Source organism: Pithys albifrons, chromosome 19 (assembly GCF_047495875.1).
Source record: "Pithys albifrons albifrons isolate INPA30051 chromosome 19, PitAlb_v1, whole genome shotgun sequence".
Taxonomy (NCBI): domain Eukaryota; kingdom Metazoa; phylum Chordata; class Aves; order Passeriformes; family Thamnophilidae; genus Pithys; species Pithys albifrons.
Window position 1 is genome coordinate 7,893,040 of NC_092476.1, and position 16,994 is coordinate 7,910,033.

General features: G+C 41.2%; 1 protein-coding gene across 1 annotated transcript in view; it reads left to right on the plus strand.

Moving 5' to 3' along the window:
• SEC14L1 (SEC14 like lipid binding 1) overlaps positions 1–16,994 on the plus strand; it is a 42,442-nt gene that overhangs the window by 13,254 nt on the left and 12,194 nt on the right. The window contains exons 3-8 of the mRNA XM_071573617.1: positions 11,565–11,714; positions 11,805–11,936; positions 13,967–14,095; positions 14,346–14,580; positions 15,287–15,396; positions 16,157–16,346. Of these exons, the coding sequence (XP_071429718.1) occupies positions 11,565–11,714; positions 11,805–11,936; positions 13,967–14,095; positions 14,346–14,580; positions 15,287–15,396; positions 16,157–16,346 (946 nt within the window). The remainder of the gene's footprint in view (positions 1–11,564; positions 11,715–11,804; positions 11,937–13,966; positions 14,096–14,345; positions 14,581–15,286; positions 15,397–16,156; positions 16,347–16,994) is intronic.

Here is a 16,994-nt window from a genome sequence, read left to right on the forward strand (position 1 = left end):
GGTCTGTTTGTACTGAAGACTTGGAGCAGCAAGGCTGCTAAGTCTGTCCTTGATATTCCACCTTCAGCCCAGACCAGAGCACTGGCAATTGTTTTCTTTCTAACCAGCAATTTGATCTTGGTCTCTAAGTCATAAGCCAGCCTAACCTGAGTGATCAGGCTTTCCCAGCCTACTCCAAAGGAAAGGAAGATTAAAATTATTTTATTTGCATTCAGCATAGTTGGGTTTTCTGTCCTTAATCTTTTGTTTTTCTCGAGGAAGGAGTTGTGCTTGCCCAACTTCTCTATTCCAGCTTCTCATTTTAGAGATTGTGTGTCAAGATTGTGCAGACACTGCAATTGAAATTAGGCTTGCTGACTCTTCAGTAGAGTGCCACTGTGCTTTGGGCTCTTCTGGGCTGTCTGGGCTTCCCAAAGTGGGGAAGAAAAAATAATTAATGATTCTTTTGTGAATGCCTGAGAGGCAAAGCAGGTTTAACTCTAAAACTCTGACACAGGCTGTCCATTTTCTCCTCATATCCTGCTCTGGTCATTAATGTGTTTTCTGAAGATGGATGTTCAGGGTCACAGACAATAATATAATAGGCCACAGCTCCACCTGTGCAGGTTTATTTAGGGAAACCACAGATGACTCAGATCTGTTCTAAAGAAACACTCTTCAAATTAAAGTCCCGTTGAGGTATGCATGTGGTTATTAAGGATCCTCTTTTACAGATAAAACATGGAATGTTAGCCCTTGTCTTCAGGTCAGATCCTTTATCCCCAAACTCTTCTGCCTGCTGAATCAGTGTAGCTTTCACCACCAGAAATCTGAATGAAGTTGCATTAAATCATTGAAGATTTAATGTTTATCTGGAAGAACACAGCATTGCTGCATGTAGCAAAGTGGTTCTTAGGTTGGTTAGAGCCAGTTCTTTCCTGTTTCATTACATGCAACATCAGGCCATTATAATTTTGCTGGTAAAGCTTCTCTGTGAGCAGTTTTCTGAAATGAAAATGTTGAATTTGAAGGGTACACTGAGAGGGATAAAATACTGATCTGTGGAGAAGGAGCCTGTGTGGGTGGCTTGACTGGTCACATCCCTCATGAGAATTGAGGTTTCTGTCTGGCTGTTTTTTCCTGGTGCAGGAAAGAGCCCCTTGGCTTGCTTGGTGGGTTGGTGACCGCAGTTTCATAACTCAGCAGCGAATTACCAGTAAAATTCCACTTACCTAGAAGGTTGCTTCATAGCCTGTTTTGGATCTCCTGCTTTATTTATAAGGTCTAAATTATTTTAATGAAATATTAAAGTATTAAAGTAACTTTATTCATGTTTGAAAACACTGGATGCTGAGACTGAGAGTCACTAACTCTGTAGCCAATGCATTTATGCGCCAATACAGAGGGAGTTTGTTGCAGAACTTCCAGTCCCCCCAATAAGAATTTGCTCCTGCTTTTTGCCTTTTTTCCTACCACCTACCTTACTTTTGGTTTTGGGCATTCTTAAACAAATTATGCTTTTTTTAGTATACCTCAAACTTGTAATGAATGTGTATTACCAAGTGCTTCCTGGGATAAGCTGACAGTTTTACTGATACTTGGTTGTAAGTCCTGTTTAGGTGGAGCATCCTTTCAATGAGCTGCCCGTGAAATCCTTCTGATTTCTGGCTTGTCTGCTGGCAGAAAAATGAGCACTTATTTGCTTCACATTTACTCCACAGAGAATGTAAATTTAAATTCTGAAATGCATGCAAACTTCTTAAATTGATACAAGGAAAGGGGGTTTTGTTCCCCTCCTGAAATTGTTACTATCTTCTTGAGGCTGAGTTTGATGTTTTCTGTAACTTTTAATAACTTTTTTTTGTAACTTTTAAAAATGTTAATAGAAAATAATTAGTTCTAACTCCTGTTAATAGAATGTATATAAATATGCATAATCCTATCTAGCTGATTCTTACCCTGAGTTTCTTCAAAACATTCTCTGTAACAGCTACCAGAGGTACTTGTTGCAAACAGTGTCTTGTGATTGACAGCTAAAGTAGTACCCCAAAGTCCACATGCTTTGGGAAAATGTTTTGTGCAGTAAGAATATCTTGATTTCAGTAGGACTCCTGAGGTGATCCCTCCATGGTGACCTCAAAGGACAGAAGTTTAAACACAGAAAGACAAACTGAGATGAATACCAAAGTTTGGGAATGTGGTGTGGATGCTGAGATTGCTTGGATAGTTGTCCAGTTTCAGTGACTGCTTTTGGAGTCACCTGGAGGATATAGGGAGCAGTGTGCTGCCTTTTCACTGGTGGACTGGGCAGTGCTGGGTTAATGGTTGGACTCCATTAATAGTCTTTTCCAACCTGAATGAGTCAGTGATTCTGTGTCACCTCAGAGGGACTCAAGGCCAGGTTACAAGAACTGGCCTGCAGGGCAACTTTTAGGGCTGTTTAAAATGCCAAGTTATGCATTTGGTCTGGATTTGGAATGTGCCTGGAGCCAATAGTGATCAACACTGTAACCATGGAAATGCTTCCTGAACTACAGAGATGAACAGAAATGCCAGTATTTGTGTATTACTTTCACTTGAAGTGCTTTGTAGTGGGTTAACACATGAAAGGTCCCGTTCTCAGAAGTCCAAGGTGGAGTGTGATGTGTTGTATAAGCAGCACTTTAACTGGGAGCTCTCAAACATGCAGTTTCCTTTGTAGTACCGTTTCGTGATTTTTGTGATTGACTGTGTGTTTAAACTACTGCTATTCCTGATATTTAACAGGAAGCTGTTCCTTTTACACTGCAGAAGACTTGGAAGAGATTAAATAGGTGTGAAGTGGCCTGGACTGTGTCTGCAGAGCTGTGTGGAGATAAAGCTCTGTTAGGTGTAATTGAGCTTTGCTCCTTGTCAGAAGCCACAGGGACTGTTCTGAAAGGTTGTTTCGCTTCCCCATGTACATCTCTCACATGCTTTGGCTGAGTAGTGGTAAGTGCTGTCTGGAGCCAGAAGCGTTCAACAAAAAATTCTCTAAATTTTTATGGTCCCAGCTGGAGTAACTCAGTGGAGCTAAAGCACAAGAATAACTTCTCTGCCGTTTCCTGACTCCATAGAGATTTTTAATTTACTGAATCAAAGCCCTTCGTACAAAATTACAAAGTAGTTACTGAATTTGAGTTTGGGTTATTTTGTAGTGGTTGAGGACAATGTCCTCATTGTTTTCAGGCCCTTTGTTTCAGGAATTTGCAGAATGGCTGTGAAGATGGGAGGTTTCTTGCTGCGTTTCTAGGATCTGAGCAGCAAATTGCTGTGCCTGCTTGGTATGGCAGGTCTGTTAACCCATTTGCTAGAACAAATAGGTGTTGTTTATTCAGTGATGGGGTCCACAAAATCACTTTCACAGAGTCTGTTTGAAATGTGCAAGAAACTTAACTGGGTATTTACTTAACTTGCAAGTACTGTGGGCTTCTAATACAGCTGAATGTAAAAATGAACAGAACGGTCTTGCCCTCTTCTTCATATGAAGTATTTAAATCTGAGGCTTTATATAGTTAAGCCAGGGGGCAGTTGAATGTGTTGGAATAAATCTCTCTTCTCAACCTCCTTTCCTCTTTGTGTGGACGTTTCAAGGTACTAGTGGGTCAGTCATAGCAGTGGAGGGTCTGAAATCCTTTTCAGTGAAACCCGATTAAATCAAGAGAACCCCTTTAAACAAGTATAAGCATCAAAAGAAGATAAGGAGGAGTAGGGATTATGCTCTTCTGTACACCTAATAAAACCTTTTCTGCCATGCAGGACTCTTGAGTGACAGAGGAGCCATCAGAGGCAAGAATTTAATGGCTTTGGTTAATGCCAGGGCAAAAATGGTTTCCTGTCCACCTCTGCTGCTTACAGATGGTTTTGTTTTCCTCAGCTGCTGGTTTCCTGGAGAATTTCTCAGGAATTTCATTTCCCTTCCACAGAAGGGAAGTGAGCTAAGGAAGCTCAATTTACTGTTAAGCCAGTTAAGGCTTTCAGATGCTTTTCTCGAGACCAGGATCCTGTAAAGAGCAAGTCATTGTAGCACTTCATGCTCGAGCAAGGCCCTGGTGATGTTGATGGCATGGTTTCTGTGGTGACCTTCATTGGTTTTGGGGGGTATGGGCTGCTCAAAGCACAGGTTATTTAACAGCTGTGAATGTTCAAAGCACAGGGAATGCCTGGAGACCGTGCAGGATCCAATCCTGTCTGTGAGGTCAGGGCTGATTCAGTGTGTTAGACTCTCATGAATCAGTTGAACCCTCGATTTTCTGAATATGAGAGACAGACCTGGGCTGTAAATTTGAGCACCACTTCAGTGCAATACCATAAAAATGTGGCATTTTAAGAATCTGAGTGTTGTGCTGCAGTCATTTTTGAACGACTGATGACTTTTCTTCCCAGTTACTGTCCCTGAAAGCTCTGATCACTGCACTGGAACATCCGAGGTCATTTTCCCAGCTTGCTTCTCTCACTGTTCGAGAAATTAATTAGCTTTCAATTAGGATTCATGAACAGCATCTGTGCAGAGTAGATTCTTGTTAGCAATTGTCTGATTATTTGTATTATAACATGTTTTTGTGTGGTCTGTTGGAAAAAAATGCAAACAATAGAACTTGAAGGACTAAAAAGCCAAGGATTTGATGCATAATTATATAAAACTTTCACAGCCCCTTTTATGAAAATTTTAGGCTAACTGCATTGTTTAGGAACTTTGAGTTATTCCTGCAGAGTAGAACATTTGGGCCATTTTGAGCAATGACTTGGGAATGCTTTGCTTTGGAAGACTGTACGTAAGCAGTGCTGTAAACACTCCTAATGCACTAATGATCATGTAATTAGAAAGTCCCAGGGCAGTAGCACTTTCTACACTTGTGTTGTAAACAGGAACTTTTTAGCCTCTAAAGTGAAGCAGAATGTTTTGTCTTAATGATATTGACTTGTCCTATTGATTTTTTGGTGTAACTTACACAAGGGTTATTTATTTTGACTTGGATACACTTAATAGTCATTAATACTTAAATGGCCAAATATCATCTTGTATCAGGGAACAGAGAGTGAAGACAATATATCCTGTTCCTGAATGACTTGTACCAGTATGGGGGAAAATGCTTTTGGGCTCTAATGAAGGGAGGAGAGAAGATGGTGAAAGTAAAGCAAGGTCAGGATGCAGTTGCCAGTGTAGTAAAGTGTGATGGGGAAAGAGTTGTGCAGGTTTTTTTACCTTGTAGTTTAGAGTAAGGGGCCACTTCATTTGCCAGGTGAGTGTCGAGTCAGGTCTCATTTTGAGGGATTCACAGAGCACATCCATCCCAGCACACGAAGCAGCTGCCCCTTGGAATGTCTGCTTGGCCCTCACAGGGACAGTTCTGCCAGTTCTCTGCTCTTCGCACCCTTCTCAAGTGCAGCTCCATTTGTAGTGGCTGGATATTCCTCTCTTCCATGAAATTTTGCTCTGTGTGGGGTGGAAAAGTTTTTCTTGTTCCAAAACTAATGTACTAAAATAAGGTATATTCAAATGGGGGTTATTGGGGTTTAGTTTCTTTTTTTAACAAACCAAGATGGAACAGAGCCTTCCTTTTTAGTGGATGCTTGTTGACTTCATTGCCTTAGTCTTTAAAATCCTTGAAGTAGCTCTCTTTTAGGTGAAGGATTATAATTTTTAATTTAAAGGGCTTCCACACAAGGTATTTTCTTGTATATTTTATCATTGCTTAACCCAGTTCAGTGATAAGTTGTTATGCAAACATTTTGTTTGTTGATCTTGCTGTGATACCCAACAGGTTCATCATTGCTGGAAAAGCTTTGGAGGGTTGTATTGTGTTCTATTTCTAATTTGAACACTTTTAAGCACTTTTTAAAGGTAGAACTTGCAATGGACAGTTTAAATTTTTTTTCTTTCCCTTTTAAAATCAGGCATAGTGTTCTCTACATGATTAAGAGAAGTAGCTAATGTTCCCTTTTACAAATACCAATTCTGCAGTGGTTTATCATCCCAGTACTCTGAAAATCTGATATCTTGATGGCATAGACTGAGCCAAGATTTTCAGAAAAATAAAAACTAAAGGTGGTTAAACGATCTCATATTTGTCTAGGACCAGAAATGGTGCATATAGGAAATTTTTCTGTTTCAGATGATGCACAGCCACTCACTGACAGGTCTGACCCAGCATCTCTCATGCTGGTTGCTTGTCTATAGTCCCCACAAACCTCAGCTGTGTAACTAAAGCATTCTTGGTCTTTGCTAGAGAGAGTTCTAGAACTGAGTGGCTGCCAAGCAGCCTTTGTTTCCCAGCACTAGGAGAATAACTTCTCTCTTTGTAAATGAGAACATTTAATGAAGTGAAAACGCAGTGGAGAGAAAAATCCCTTAAGCCTCCTTTGAGCAAAGGCTGCTGTGGAGCTGCAGTGCTGGGGAAAGATCACTGCAAAAAGCAAAGTGTGGCTGTGCTGCTAGGCCTGGCTGGGACCATGAACGTGTCCTTGGAGGACTGTTCTCCTCCCAGAACTGGCTTCAGAGGGGTATTTCTTTCCAGAGAGCTCTGTATTCAACATGCTTTTCCAAGCTGCAGTCCTGTTTACATTCCCTCTCCCTGGTGTCTGGGAGTGTTACCTTACTGAAAAAACCTATTTCTAGAGCTTTTTGAGGTGTATCCGCTCTAACCATCTGTTTTCTTCCACACACCCCCGGGCTGATCCCTGCCATGTGAGCTCACATCCCTCAGACACTGGCACCGAGATCACACTGCTCTGTGCAAGTACAATGATTTTTAAATGTATGTATGGGTTACAAGGGGAATGGTAGAGAGCTCTGAACAGAAGTAGATGGAGCATGAGAAGGTATCTGCTGATCTGTGAGAGTTAATCCAGAATTGTTCCTTTCCAAATGCAGCTGCCAAGAATTTGAAACCTCTTGGTTGCCCTCCCATGAGTCAGTGCTGTTCCTATTGATCTGCAGTGCTCTAATGCAGGGGGAGGAAGGGACAGAGGGATGTGCAGGAATGATCAGGCTGCTGGAATGCAGCCTGGCGGGTCAGGGCACCATCCTGCTGGAGTGACCCTTCTTGTTTCTTTGGTGTTTATGAATAATTCAGAAGTCCCACATGCTGGAGGTGCATAGGATTAGTGCCCACAGGTGGGCAGGTGCTGCAGGCAGAAATTAGTTAGGATGTGGCACACATGGAGTGATGCAGACTAGACTGGATTGCCAGGATAAATCTGTTGATGGGTTCGCTTGAGGTGCCCTTGGAGGATGTTGTGCTGCTCTTCCAGCACTTTGGAACAGAAAACATCAAAAAGAAATCAAACATCTTGACAGCTTGATTTTGTGCAATTAAGCTGTTAAAGCACTCAGTATGCTTCATTTTCCAAATGGTGACTGAAATTCTCATTTCACCAGGTTAGAATTTCTATTTGGAGGATTCAGCTTCTAGAACAATATAGCATAAGATTGCTTGCAAGATTTTTTTTTAAGTGTAGAAGGTAGTTTTGAGTCACCTAATGGAAGTACTGAGCAATCCCTATCCCTGAAGGCAGGAGACTTGGAATATATTAATCTGGCCAGAGGAGCTGAGTAATTTATTTGCATAAATGACTGACTTTTCCCACTGAAGGGCTGAGCACATGCATATGATCAAGGTATTTTATTAGCCCTAGGCATGGTTTGAGAAGCAAAAAGCCAGAAGTCTTTGGTCCTCATGAAAACTGGTTTGGGGTCATACCTAGATGCTGTTTTAAAGGTGGTATTTTGAAAGGAACTCGTTATTCCTGAGAGTAGATTCCAAAATCTAAGGGCAGGGGCAGCAAGTACAATTCCCTTGGCTATGAAAAACAACTGCAATGGGTTTAAAATAGTCTGACTTCTGAATTGCTTTCATGTCTTTAAACATAGCTGAAATACTAGCAAGGATAAAAATGGAATAAATCCTGTTATTTTGACTCTCCTCTGAGCATGAGTTGCTAAGGGAAGCAGTTGGAAAAGAAGCTTTATTACAGTGCTGTTTTGGTTGAAATTATCCCTGTCAATGCTCTTGCTGTTAACATGCATTAAGAAAGTTAAATTTGTGGTTCAAGCTGCTTCACCAGGCTGTGTTTTTCTTCATGCACAATGCAGCTTCTAATATGTCAGAGCATACAAATGTTCCAGAGGCTGGTGGGAAGCTGTAAAAGTACATTATTGGGGAACTGCAGAATTGCAGGCTTAAAATCATCTTTTAAAGGATCTGCACACAGGTGTCTCTCTCAGCCAAAGAAGTGTTGCAGCTTCTCATGTCAAGCCCAGCAGCAGCTGTAGAGGTTTTAAGGGTGACCATGACTGTGCTTTTTACTTATGCTCCACCTCAGAATCTCCACACACTGTATGTTACATGTGACAGGAGAAAATGGTGACATTAAGCCATGTCCTTGCAGCACCATTCTTAGGAGCATTGAGTCCTACAGCAGCAGCATTTCGTTCTTGCATGGAGTCCTTCAGGGTTTACTGCAGCTATTTTGCTTTTGAGGAACTAATTGTCTTTTGTGATTGTATTTATAGAGTGACATTTGGATCCTGAGACAAAGGTGTGGAGTATCTAATGATTTTATTTCTCAAGAGAGACTTATCTGTCTTGGTTTAACCACAACTCTATCATACAGGGAATGTGCAGAAATTTTGTAATGTACTTTTTTTATCAGACTGCTGGGGGAATATTGGATAATGCAGTGCAGTTATTTCCTGTCTGCAGAGCTGGATTTGAGACATAAATTCTGGTTCAAAACACTTCAGTAATGCAGCAAAATCCCTTCAGTTCTGTTAGAAAATAAAATCAGTGTTTGATCTTTCTTTAATCTTCTCGTGCTCTTTTAATAGCTGCAGTCTTGGCAACGCATGTGCTGCTCTGACTCACGTGTCTCTTGCTGTGTTGTACCACAAATTACAGGTTTGCTTCCTATGCTGTGTCAGTCCAAGGCCAAGGAGGATCTGTCAATGTCCTGTAGTCTTTAGCAGCTTTTCCCTGTCCACTCCTCCCTGGAAGACACAGCCATGCTTGAATCACATGGAATATTTTGAAGCAGCCATGGTTTACTCTAATCACTTTTTATTCAAACTGGGCTGTTCTGAGAAATGATGCATTACAAGAACATATTGGCAGTGCTGGCATAAAAAAACCCCTCAGCCTAATTTAAGAGCCCAATAAAACTGACTGTGAACAGTTTTCAATACTCTGTGTGCATGTTCTTTAGGGAGAAAGAATCCTGTGTCGCTGTTAATCTCTTTGGAACCTTCAAGTAGTTTGCTGCAAGCATTCAGCCTGCCAGCTTGTGGCAGATAATTATTTTGTTCTTTTCCAAACTGAGCACATTCAATTCAGTCTTCCCATTCAGAACAACGAATTCTTCTTGGGCATTTCTTTATTCACAGTTCAGTAAACACTCAGGAGCAGGTAATGTTCTGATTTGCAAGCATTCACAGGGCAAATGGGAAGTGTTTGGAGGACTAAGATGGGAAAAGCATCAATATGTGCAACGAAGGAGACTTGCTAAAAGGCTTTGGTTGTTCAGATGGGGAAAATTCATAGTCATCCAAATGTAAAAAATATTTGAAAATAGTGAGAAAAATTGTAGATATCTGCTGCCCCTGCTCTCCCATCTATAAAAAAATGTTGTAACCTAAGGTCCTCAAATAAAACAAAATGTAAGCGTTAACTGAAGCAATCTGAAAACCAGAAATACTTTTGTTCTGTTTCTTCTGGAAATACATTCTTTTTTCTGACTTAGGACAACATTTAACTACATTCCCTGCAGTTAAAATAGAGATTAATTTAGAAAGAATGCTGGGACTTGTTCAGTGAGAGGGCTGAGATATTCTTGAACAGCTCAAACATACAACCTTCTGTCCAGAACAAGAGCCTTATAAAAGAAATAAGAAACGTCTTTGCCATACTAATAGGACAACAGAAATAAGAAACTTCTTACACCGTGTTAATAGGACCCATCCTCCCTTTGTGCTGGAGCTGTGAAAGGCTTTTCCCCCGGTGCTGGCTCTTGTGTTCAACACTAATGCTCTGTCACTTGTATTGTGCACACAGCTCTGAGCCCAGAAATTATTGCTATTCTTTATTTAAGCAAAACCAGCTGTGCATAGATGAAGTCTGAAGAAGGGACCGTTGTACCCCTGCCCTGGTTGTGTTTCTGGTGCCTTACAGAGGAGCTTTATGAACTCGGGACAGTCATGCTGCAAAAATGGTTTAAAAATATGCACAAGAGGAAAAAAAGCCAGCACTGTTTTAGTGCCTTGCCCCACTGTCACCATAGTAACACTGCCTTCAAACTAGACTGGAACACTGGTAATAAACTGAAGTATTTTAATTGTTCTAAAGGGAGAATTAAGAGACCTTTTCTCCACCAGACCCACACTGCATACTTCGTGCAGCTGCTGCTTATTTTGTTCCACACCCTCTCCCTGTTGGGGCTGCAGCCCAGATGTATTCAGAGCTGTTAAAATCATATTTTACCCCTTTTAAAGAGCTGTTTAATGATGTTCTCTCAGATTTACATTGTTTAAGCTTTCTTCTGCATTGGGACACCTTGCAAAATTCCTTTCACCAAAGCCAATGAGGTTCTGATAACAGCAAAAAGGAAGGAATTCAGAATATGGAAAGCAGGCTAAAGAAATAGTTACTTAAGAAAAAAAAAACCATAAGGAAGCAGAGGTATAGTAGTGACTATGAAAGAAAAGGAAAAAATAACAGTTGTGTTGTTTCCTGTGGCCACTGTGGTTATAGAACTAAAATTCAACAAGTTTTCTAATGGGGATAACACTCATTTTCCTCTTACCTGTTTTACTGACCTCAAATTCTTTACTATCCTGTCTGAGTGTGTCTGACTTAATACTGTCTTCTCTCTGTGTGCAAACTATTTAGGAGATAACTTATTTATATGACTATTCTTTCACCAGAACCAGAGCTGTTTGCTAGCTCTCCATTATTGCAAAAAGTTTACATTTTCAAAAGTTTGAAATGGCCTCATTGTATTACATGACTGACTGTTGTTGGACAAAACTGTGAGCTGATAAACTGCAGTGAAATCATTATGAACATTCTGCACAGGGAGCTTGAGAGCTCTGTTAGCTTAAGAAATAGCTTTTGAAATGTTTTTATTAGGCCTTTGGGAGCTGTAAGAAAATCCCTCTGGACAGCTCGATGAAGCACCGGTAATTAGTGTGTGGGGTTTTTTATTTAATCCAACATACAATTGTTTTGTCCTGTGGTGTTTTAGAACTAAAGGGTCTTATTTTCCTGTTACTACTGACAAGAGAGTTGTCACTGAACAGAATGAAAACCTTCCTTTTTAAGAGGGAGGGGAGAAATGAGGTGTGTTGCGTGTTTTAAAAATCGTTTTACTGGAAAAGAGCATGTTAATAAATGCATTGTTTGGAATGCACTGTGACTCTCAGCTCTAATGTGGCTTCAATAAGGCTCAGCCCCTTCCACAGAAACTCTGAAGGGCATTGAGCCTCCAGTGCTGGTGGCATCAGGGAAGGAATTCTATGCACACCCTCAGGAATTAATTGTGATGATTGTTTTCTTCCCTTTCCGTCTGTACAGGCATATGAAAGAAGGTTTCCTACGTGTCCTCTGATCCCCATGTTTGTAGCCAGTGACACTGTAAGCGAGTACAAGAGTGAGGACGAAGCCATCCACGTGATTGAGCGGCGCTGTAAGCTGGATATCGATGCACCGCGGCTCCTGAAAAAGGTGATTGGCCTTCCAGTACCCATTTTATACTTCTGGATACCCTTCCACGTAAATATTGTATCTTAACAGAGTCTACCTTATCTTCCTCAGATTGCAGGAGTGGATTACGTCTACTTTGTCCAGAAGAACTCCTTGAATAGGCGAGAAAGGACTTTGCATATAGAAGCCTACAATGAAACCTTCTCTAATAGAGTCATCATTAATGAGCACTGCTCTTACACAGTGAGTAGCAGGCTCTTGGTGCTGCTGCAGATGGAGCTAAGTCAGTGTTTAGATTTCAGCACTCAAAACCAGAAGTTGGGTTGTTCTTGGCTTTTGCCTTGCAAGAAAAAAATAACCACCACACCACCATGAGTGATAATTGTTGTCAGTGTTAAATGTGACACGCTCGCTTGGAGAACTGAGACACGTTTGGCACCTTCTTCCTCGAGCATCTTCTTGGAGAGCAGAACACAAAATAATTTGCTGTGTTTGACAGCTCTGTTTAGGCAAATCTGTGGTCTGTAACAGCAATGTGGGCCTTGGTGAGGCTGATGACACCCTGACAGAACTGTCAAAGGAAAGTTCAGCAGAGCTCATTTGCCGTCTGCTCAGCTCAGACTGAAGTTCATTGAGTCAGCTAAGTTTTAACCTATTTTTTTTCATTGTTCTTGGTCTTCAGTGCAAATGTTTTCTGATCCAGAGGAGTCTGGTAGCATGTTTACTGCTCTGGTTGTAGTTTATTTCTGCATGGCTTAGCCCATGCTCATAGGCTATATACCATGGCAATACAACTTCAAATTGATGTTAAAGGTCAGATCAAAGCTAACAAATGTAACTAATTTATCTCTATTACAACATTCCTTTTATGTACAGGTCATAACATTTTCTGTTGTGTACAGGCCTGTGGTTAAAAGATCACTGGATGTCAAACCCACTTGACACTATTATCTGATTTTTTTATTATTATTTCTGACATTATTTCCAAGACAAATTCAAAAATAGTTTTCTACCTGCAGTTTTTCTGTGAAAGCTCAATTTAAACAGGGGAAATGCTTACAGAAAAGTGCATGTGGTAAATATGTACAAAACACAACACTTCTCCTTGCCCTGGCTCTACTCAGTCAAGAAATTAGTAGGTAAATACAAAACTAGATTACAAAACAAGAATAAATTGTTTCCAAAAGATCATTCTTATTAAAGGTAGTTTATAATTGAATTTATAAACATGCAGGAAGATACTTACATGATGTTGTTGTTATTTGTACTTAGGCTGTACAAGCAATTCTTGTACCTCCTGTTCCCTAAAGCAGAAGAAGCAAAACAAGGGAAACTTTTTGTTTTCTGTAGTTGTCTCCTTATAAAGTGTTGATACTGTTCCAACTCAATTTTAGCATGTTTTGAGGGGGAAGGGAACCCTAAAGCATCAGGACAATTGCGTGCTCATGAATCCAGCATTTGTATAAGGACAGATTCAGAGCCCAGCCCTGAAATGGCTTAAACAAGTCTGTTTTAGCTGAAGAGAATTTAGAAAACAGCTTTTTGTAAAAGTCAGCATCAATCATAGAATTTAGGTTGGAAAAGACCTTTAAGATCGAGTCCAACTATGACTAACAATATATCTGTTTCAGGATGATCTCAGCAAACCAAGAGATAAGCTAAGAGGAAAGGTGGAAGTGCTCTAAGAGTATTCAGCTAAATTAGAAGCCTACACTTTTTTCTGTGGCATTATCATGGGAGGAAAAACTAAAACAGTTTTCATTCTACAAAATACTGAAGTACCTCGTAGGTCAGCGAGGAACAGTCTGTTGCAGGATGTCTGTTGGAAACACATCTGGACTGCAGTGCTTGGAAGTGCTCACACTGTACTTGCTGCAGGGCTGAGCTGGCCTGGGCTGTCAGTCAGCAGAGAATTCACTGTGGAGGCTTTTACCCTGTTCCACAGAAACACTGCAGTCCCAGCCCTTATCTACAATGAGACAGTGTGTAAATATGCCAGTCCTCTGGCTCTCAACTGGTGCATGGCTGTTTCTCCACCCTCCTCTTTCTTGTTAATTAAAAAAAAAGAACCATGGGACCATAGGAAGGGCCCCTCAGCATTTTGTCCTTTGGCATTGCCTCTTCCCAACCCTGTTTTGCAAGTGAAGGAAGACATGCAAATTTCACTTGAATGTTTTCTAACTGTGTGAACCTGTGAAAAAGAAACCTTTCAAGTATTGTGAAGGGAAAAAGCCCTAGATGGGTAACTGAGCCTATGATCTTTTACCTTGCAGGTTCATCCCGACAATGAAGACTGGACCTGTTTTGAACAGTCAGCAAGTCTGGATATCAAATCTTTTTTTGGTTTTGAAAGCACAGTGGAAAAGATTGCCATGAAGCAATACACCAGCAATATTAAAAAGGTGAGCCTGCAGTTGAGAAGGAGGTGACTGACTCCAAGTTACCAAAACACAATGAGGCTGCTGCTAAGTGACAGACTGCTCTGCTCAGAAAGCTGGGCTGCTTCCTCTTTAGCTTGGGACAGTGTGTCTGTGTAGGGCTGTGTTTCAAGTGGAATCTTTACAGAGATCTGGCCACTTAATAGGTTTTCAGCCCAATCCTTTCTATATCTTCAGTGGGTGTTTTTTCAGTAGCCAATTTTCTTTTTTGAAGGGAAAAGAAATAATAGAATACTACTTGAAGCAGCTGGAGGAAGAAGGAATAACTTTTGTTCCTCGTTGGACTCCTCCTGTCGCATGTAAATCAGAGAGCAGCACATCCCACACAAGGAGACCAGTTTCACCCGCTATTAATATACCAGAGTCTGCCACAAAGGAGGGCTTGAACAACAAGGAGATCCTCAACACCTCCAGCAGCCCCTCGGAGCCCACTGCGGGAACGCCAGATGGTATGGTGGTCTGAGGTGTTCTGCTGGGGTTCTTTGTGCTGTGGAGCCTCTCAGCACTGTGCAGCTTATTGTGGGCAACTGGAAAGCTCTTTATTTGGTGACATACAATATTAAAGTGCTGGCTCACCAAGCAGGGACATGTGGGATAGCTCAGGTAGCTGTTACAGGCTGATCTAGTAAATGGAGATCAGGTATGAGCAGAAAAACTTTACTGTTCATTAGGTTGCAAATGAATGGCCACTTACTTGCCCTGAAATTCAGGGATGGGTGTAACTATGGTAATAATGGGTAGGAAACAGCTGAAGCTTCCCAGGACAGTCTTCTCTTGTATCTTCCTTCCCCCTGTTAATAAGGGATTTTGGGAAAATTCTTGCACTGGGAGATCAAAGCTTCTCTAAGTATTTCTAGAAGCAGCAATCCCTATGCTGCTATGGATTGATGAATCTGAATATACTGGCAAAATGCTTTTGAAAAATCTGCTTTTGCTCCTTCCTTAGTTGCAGATGGAGAATTTATCTTCTCTATTAAGACGACTGTGTGTGTTGCCTTGCTCACCTTTTTAATAATTCAAGGAAATGTTACTCAGTTCTGACTGTGCAGAATGCAGCAACTGCTTCTCTCCCTGAGACAGCAGCGTGTCAGCTGCCTTGGTGCTTTGCCCAGACCAGCCCAGGCCCACTGTAATCCCCTGTACCTCTCTCTTCAGACAAACTAGACGCAGACTACATCAAGCGGTACCTGGGGGACCTGACCCCGATGCAGGAGAGCTGCCTCATTCGGCTCAGACAGTGGCTCCAGGAGACGCACAAAGGCAAAGTAAGTGCCTGAGGAACCACTAAGGTGGTCTCTCCTGGCTCAGAGTGTGTGGTGTACCAGGTGGGCCTGGTGAAACATCCTGACACACCCCCTGTGGCTGACTGTTCCTGCTAAGTGGCCCTCCATGATCAGAACCTGATTTAACCAAGTTAAAACAGTGGCAACAGGAGTTTATTGTGATTGTCCAGCTGATTTTTCCAGCTGAGGGACCTAAGTAATAATCATTAAAGCCTCTCAGAATGTCAGCTAAACCATCACAGGGGAATACCAACAGTTTTGTAAGTCTTCCTGGTTTCTACAATAACCTTATTTTTTGCATTTGTTTGCTTTGGCCAAACATCATAGTCTCAAATATTGAAAGGGAAGAAATGAGGCCAGTTAAATCACTGATAGCAAGGCTGGGTTTTTTCCAGTTGCTTGTGATTTGCATGTGTGGCTCGGCTTCCTCTTACTTAACAATAAAATACAGTCTCTGTTTTATCCTGATTTATTTAAATTGGACTGTCTTGGTATGGTCATACAGGTGGAAATGATTACATTAGAGTTCATGAAATTTTTATATCCCTTGGAAAGGTAGCTGCAGTACCTGACAGGGCTCATGACTTTGTTTCAAACAAAGTCTGATTTCCTTGAGTAACTTCCTTTGTTACACACCCTCCTCCTGCATTTGTGCAGGGCTCATAATTTTTCAGCATCTATTTATTTTTCTGTTCTTATTTTAAACCTTGAATACAAAATTGGGTTGGGTTTTTTTTGATAGATCCCAAAGGATGAGCACATTTTAAGATTCCTGCGTGCCCGGGACTTCAACATTGATAAAGCAAGAGAGATCCTCTGCCAGTCACTGACGTGGCGTAAGCAGCACCAGGTTGACTATATTCTGGACACCTGGAACCCTCCACAAGTGCTCCAGGATTACTATGCAGGAGGCTGGCATCACCATGACAAAGGTATGGATATTGAACAGCCTTTCTAGGTTCTGAATCAAAGGTAATAGTTGTCCTACTGGTTAACTAGAAGTGACTGGTTAGAAATTCTCAGTTGTTACATAATAAACACACTTAAATTCATAGAAGGGTTTAGGTTGGAAGGAGTATTAGAATAATCCTGTGGCTGCCATGGACAGGGACAACTTTCACTAGACCAGAGGTTGCTCAGAGCCCTGTCCAACCCGGCCTTGAACACTTTCAGGGATGGGACATTCACAGCTTCTCTGGGCAACCTGTTGCAGTGATGTTGCCAGCTCCCAGGAGCTGCTGGAGGCAGACTCCAAGATCATAGACTTTCTGACTAATACCGACATATTTAAGCCTTCTTTGCCAGGAGCTTAAAAAAAAGCGATTAATTGAACTTCTGTAGCAGTCTGAGATGCTTAAAAGAGTGTTAGGCAAATGCTGAGTGTGCTCTTTCAGTGATTAAAAGATGTTTGCAAATAAGTGTATCTTTGTAATCAATTTATTTCTGATGTTGTATAAGTCTGCTGATGGCATAAATGAATATTTATTTGGCATTACAATCAGCCTAATGATGAGAAGTGGAATGTTGCAAAAACATCAAATAGAGCAGGTTTATTTAAGAAGAGAAGGAGCTTTGGCTGA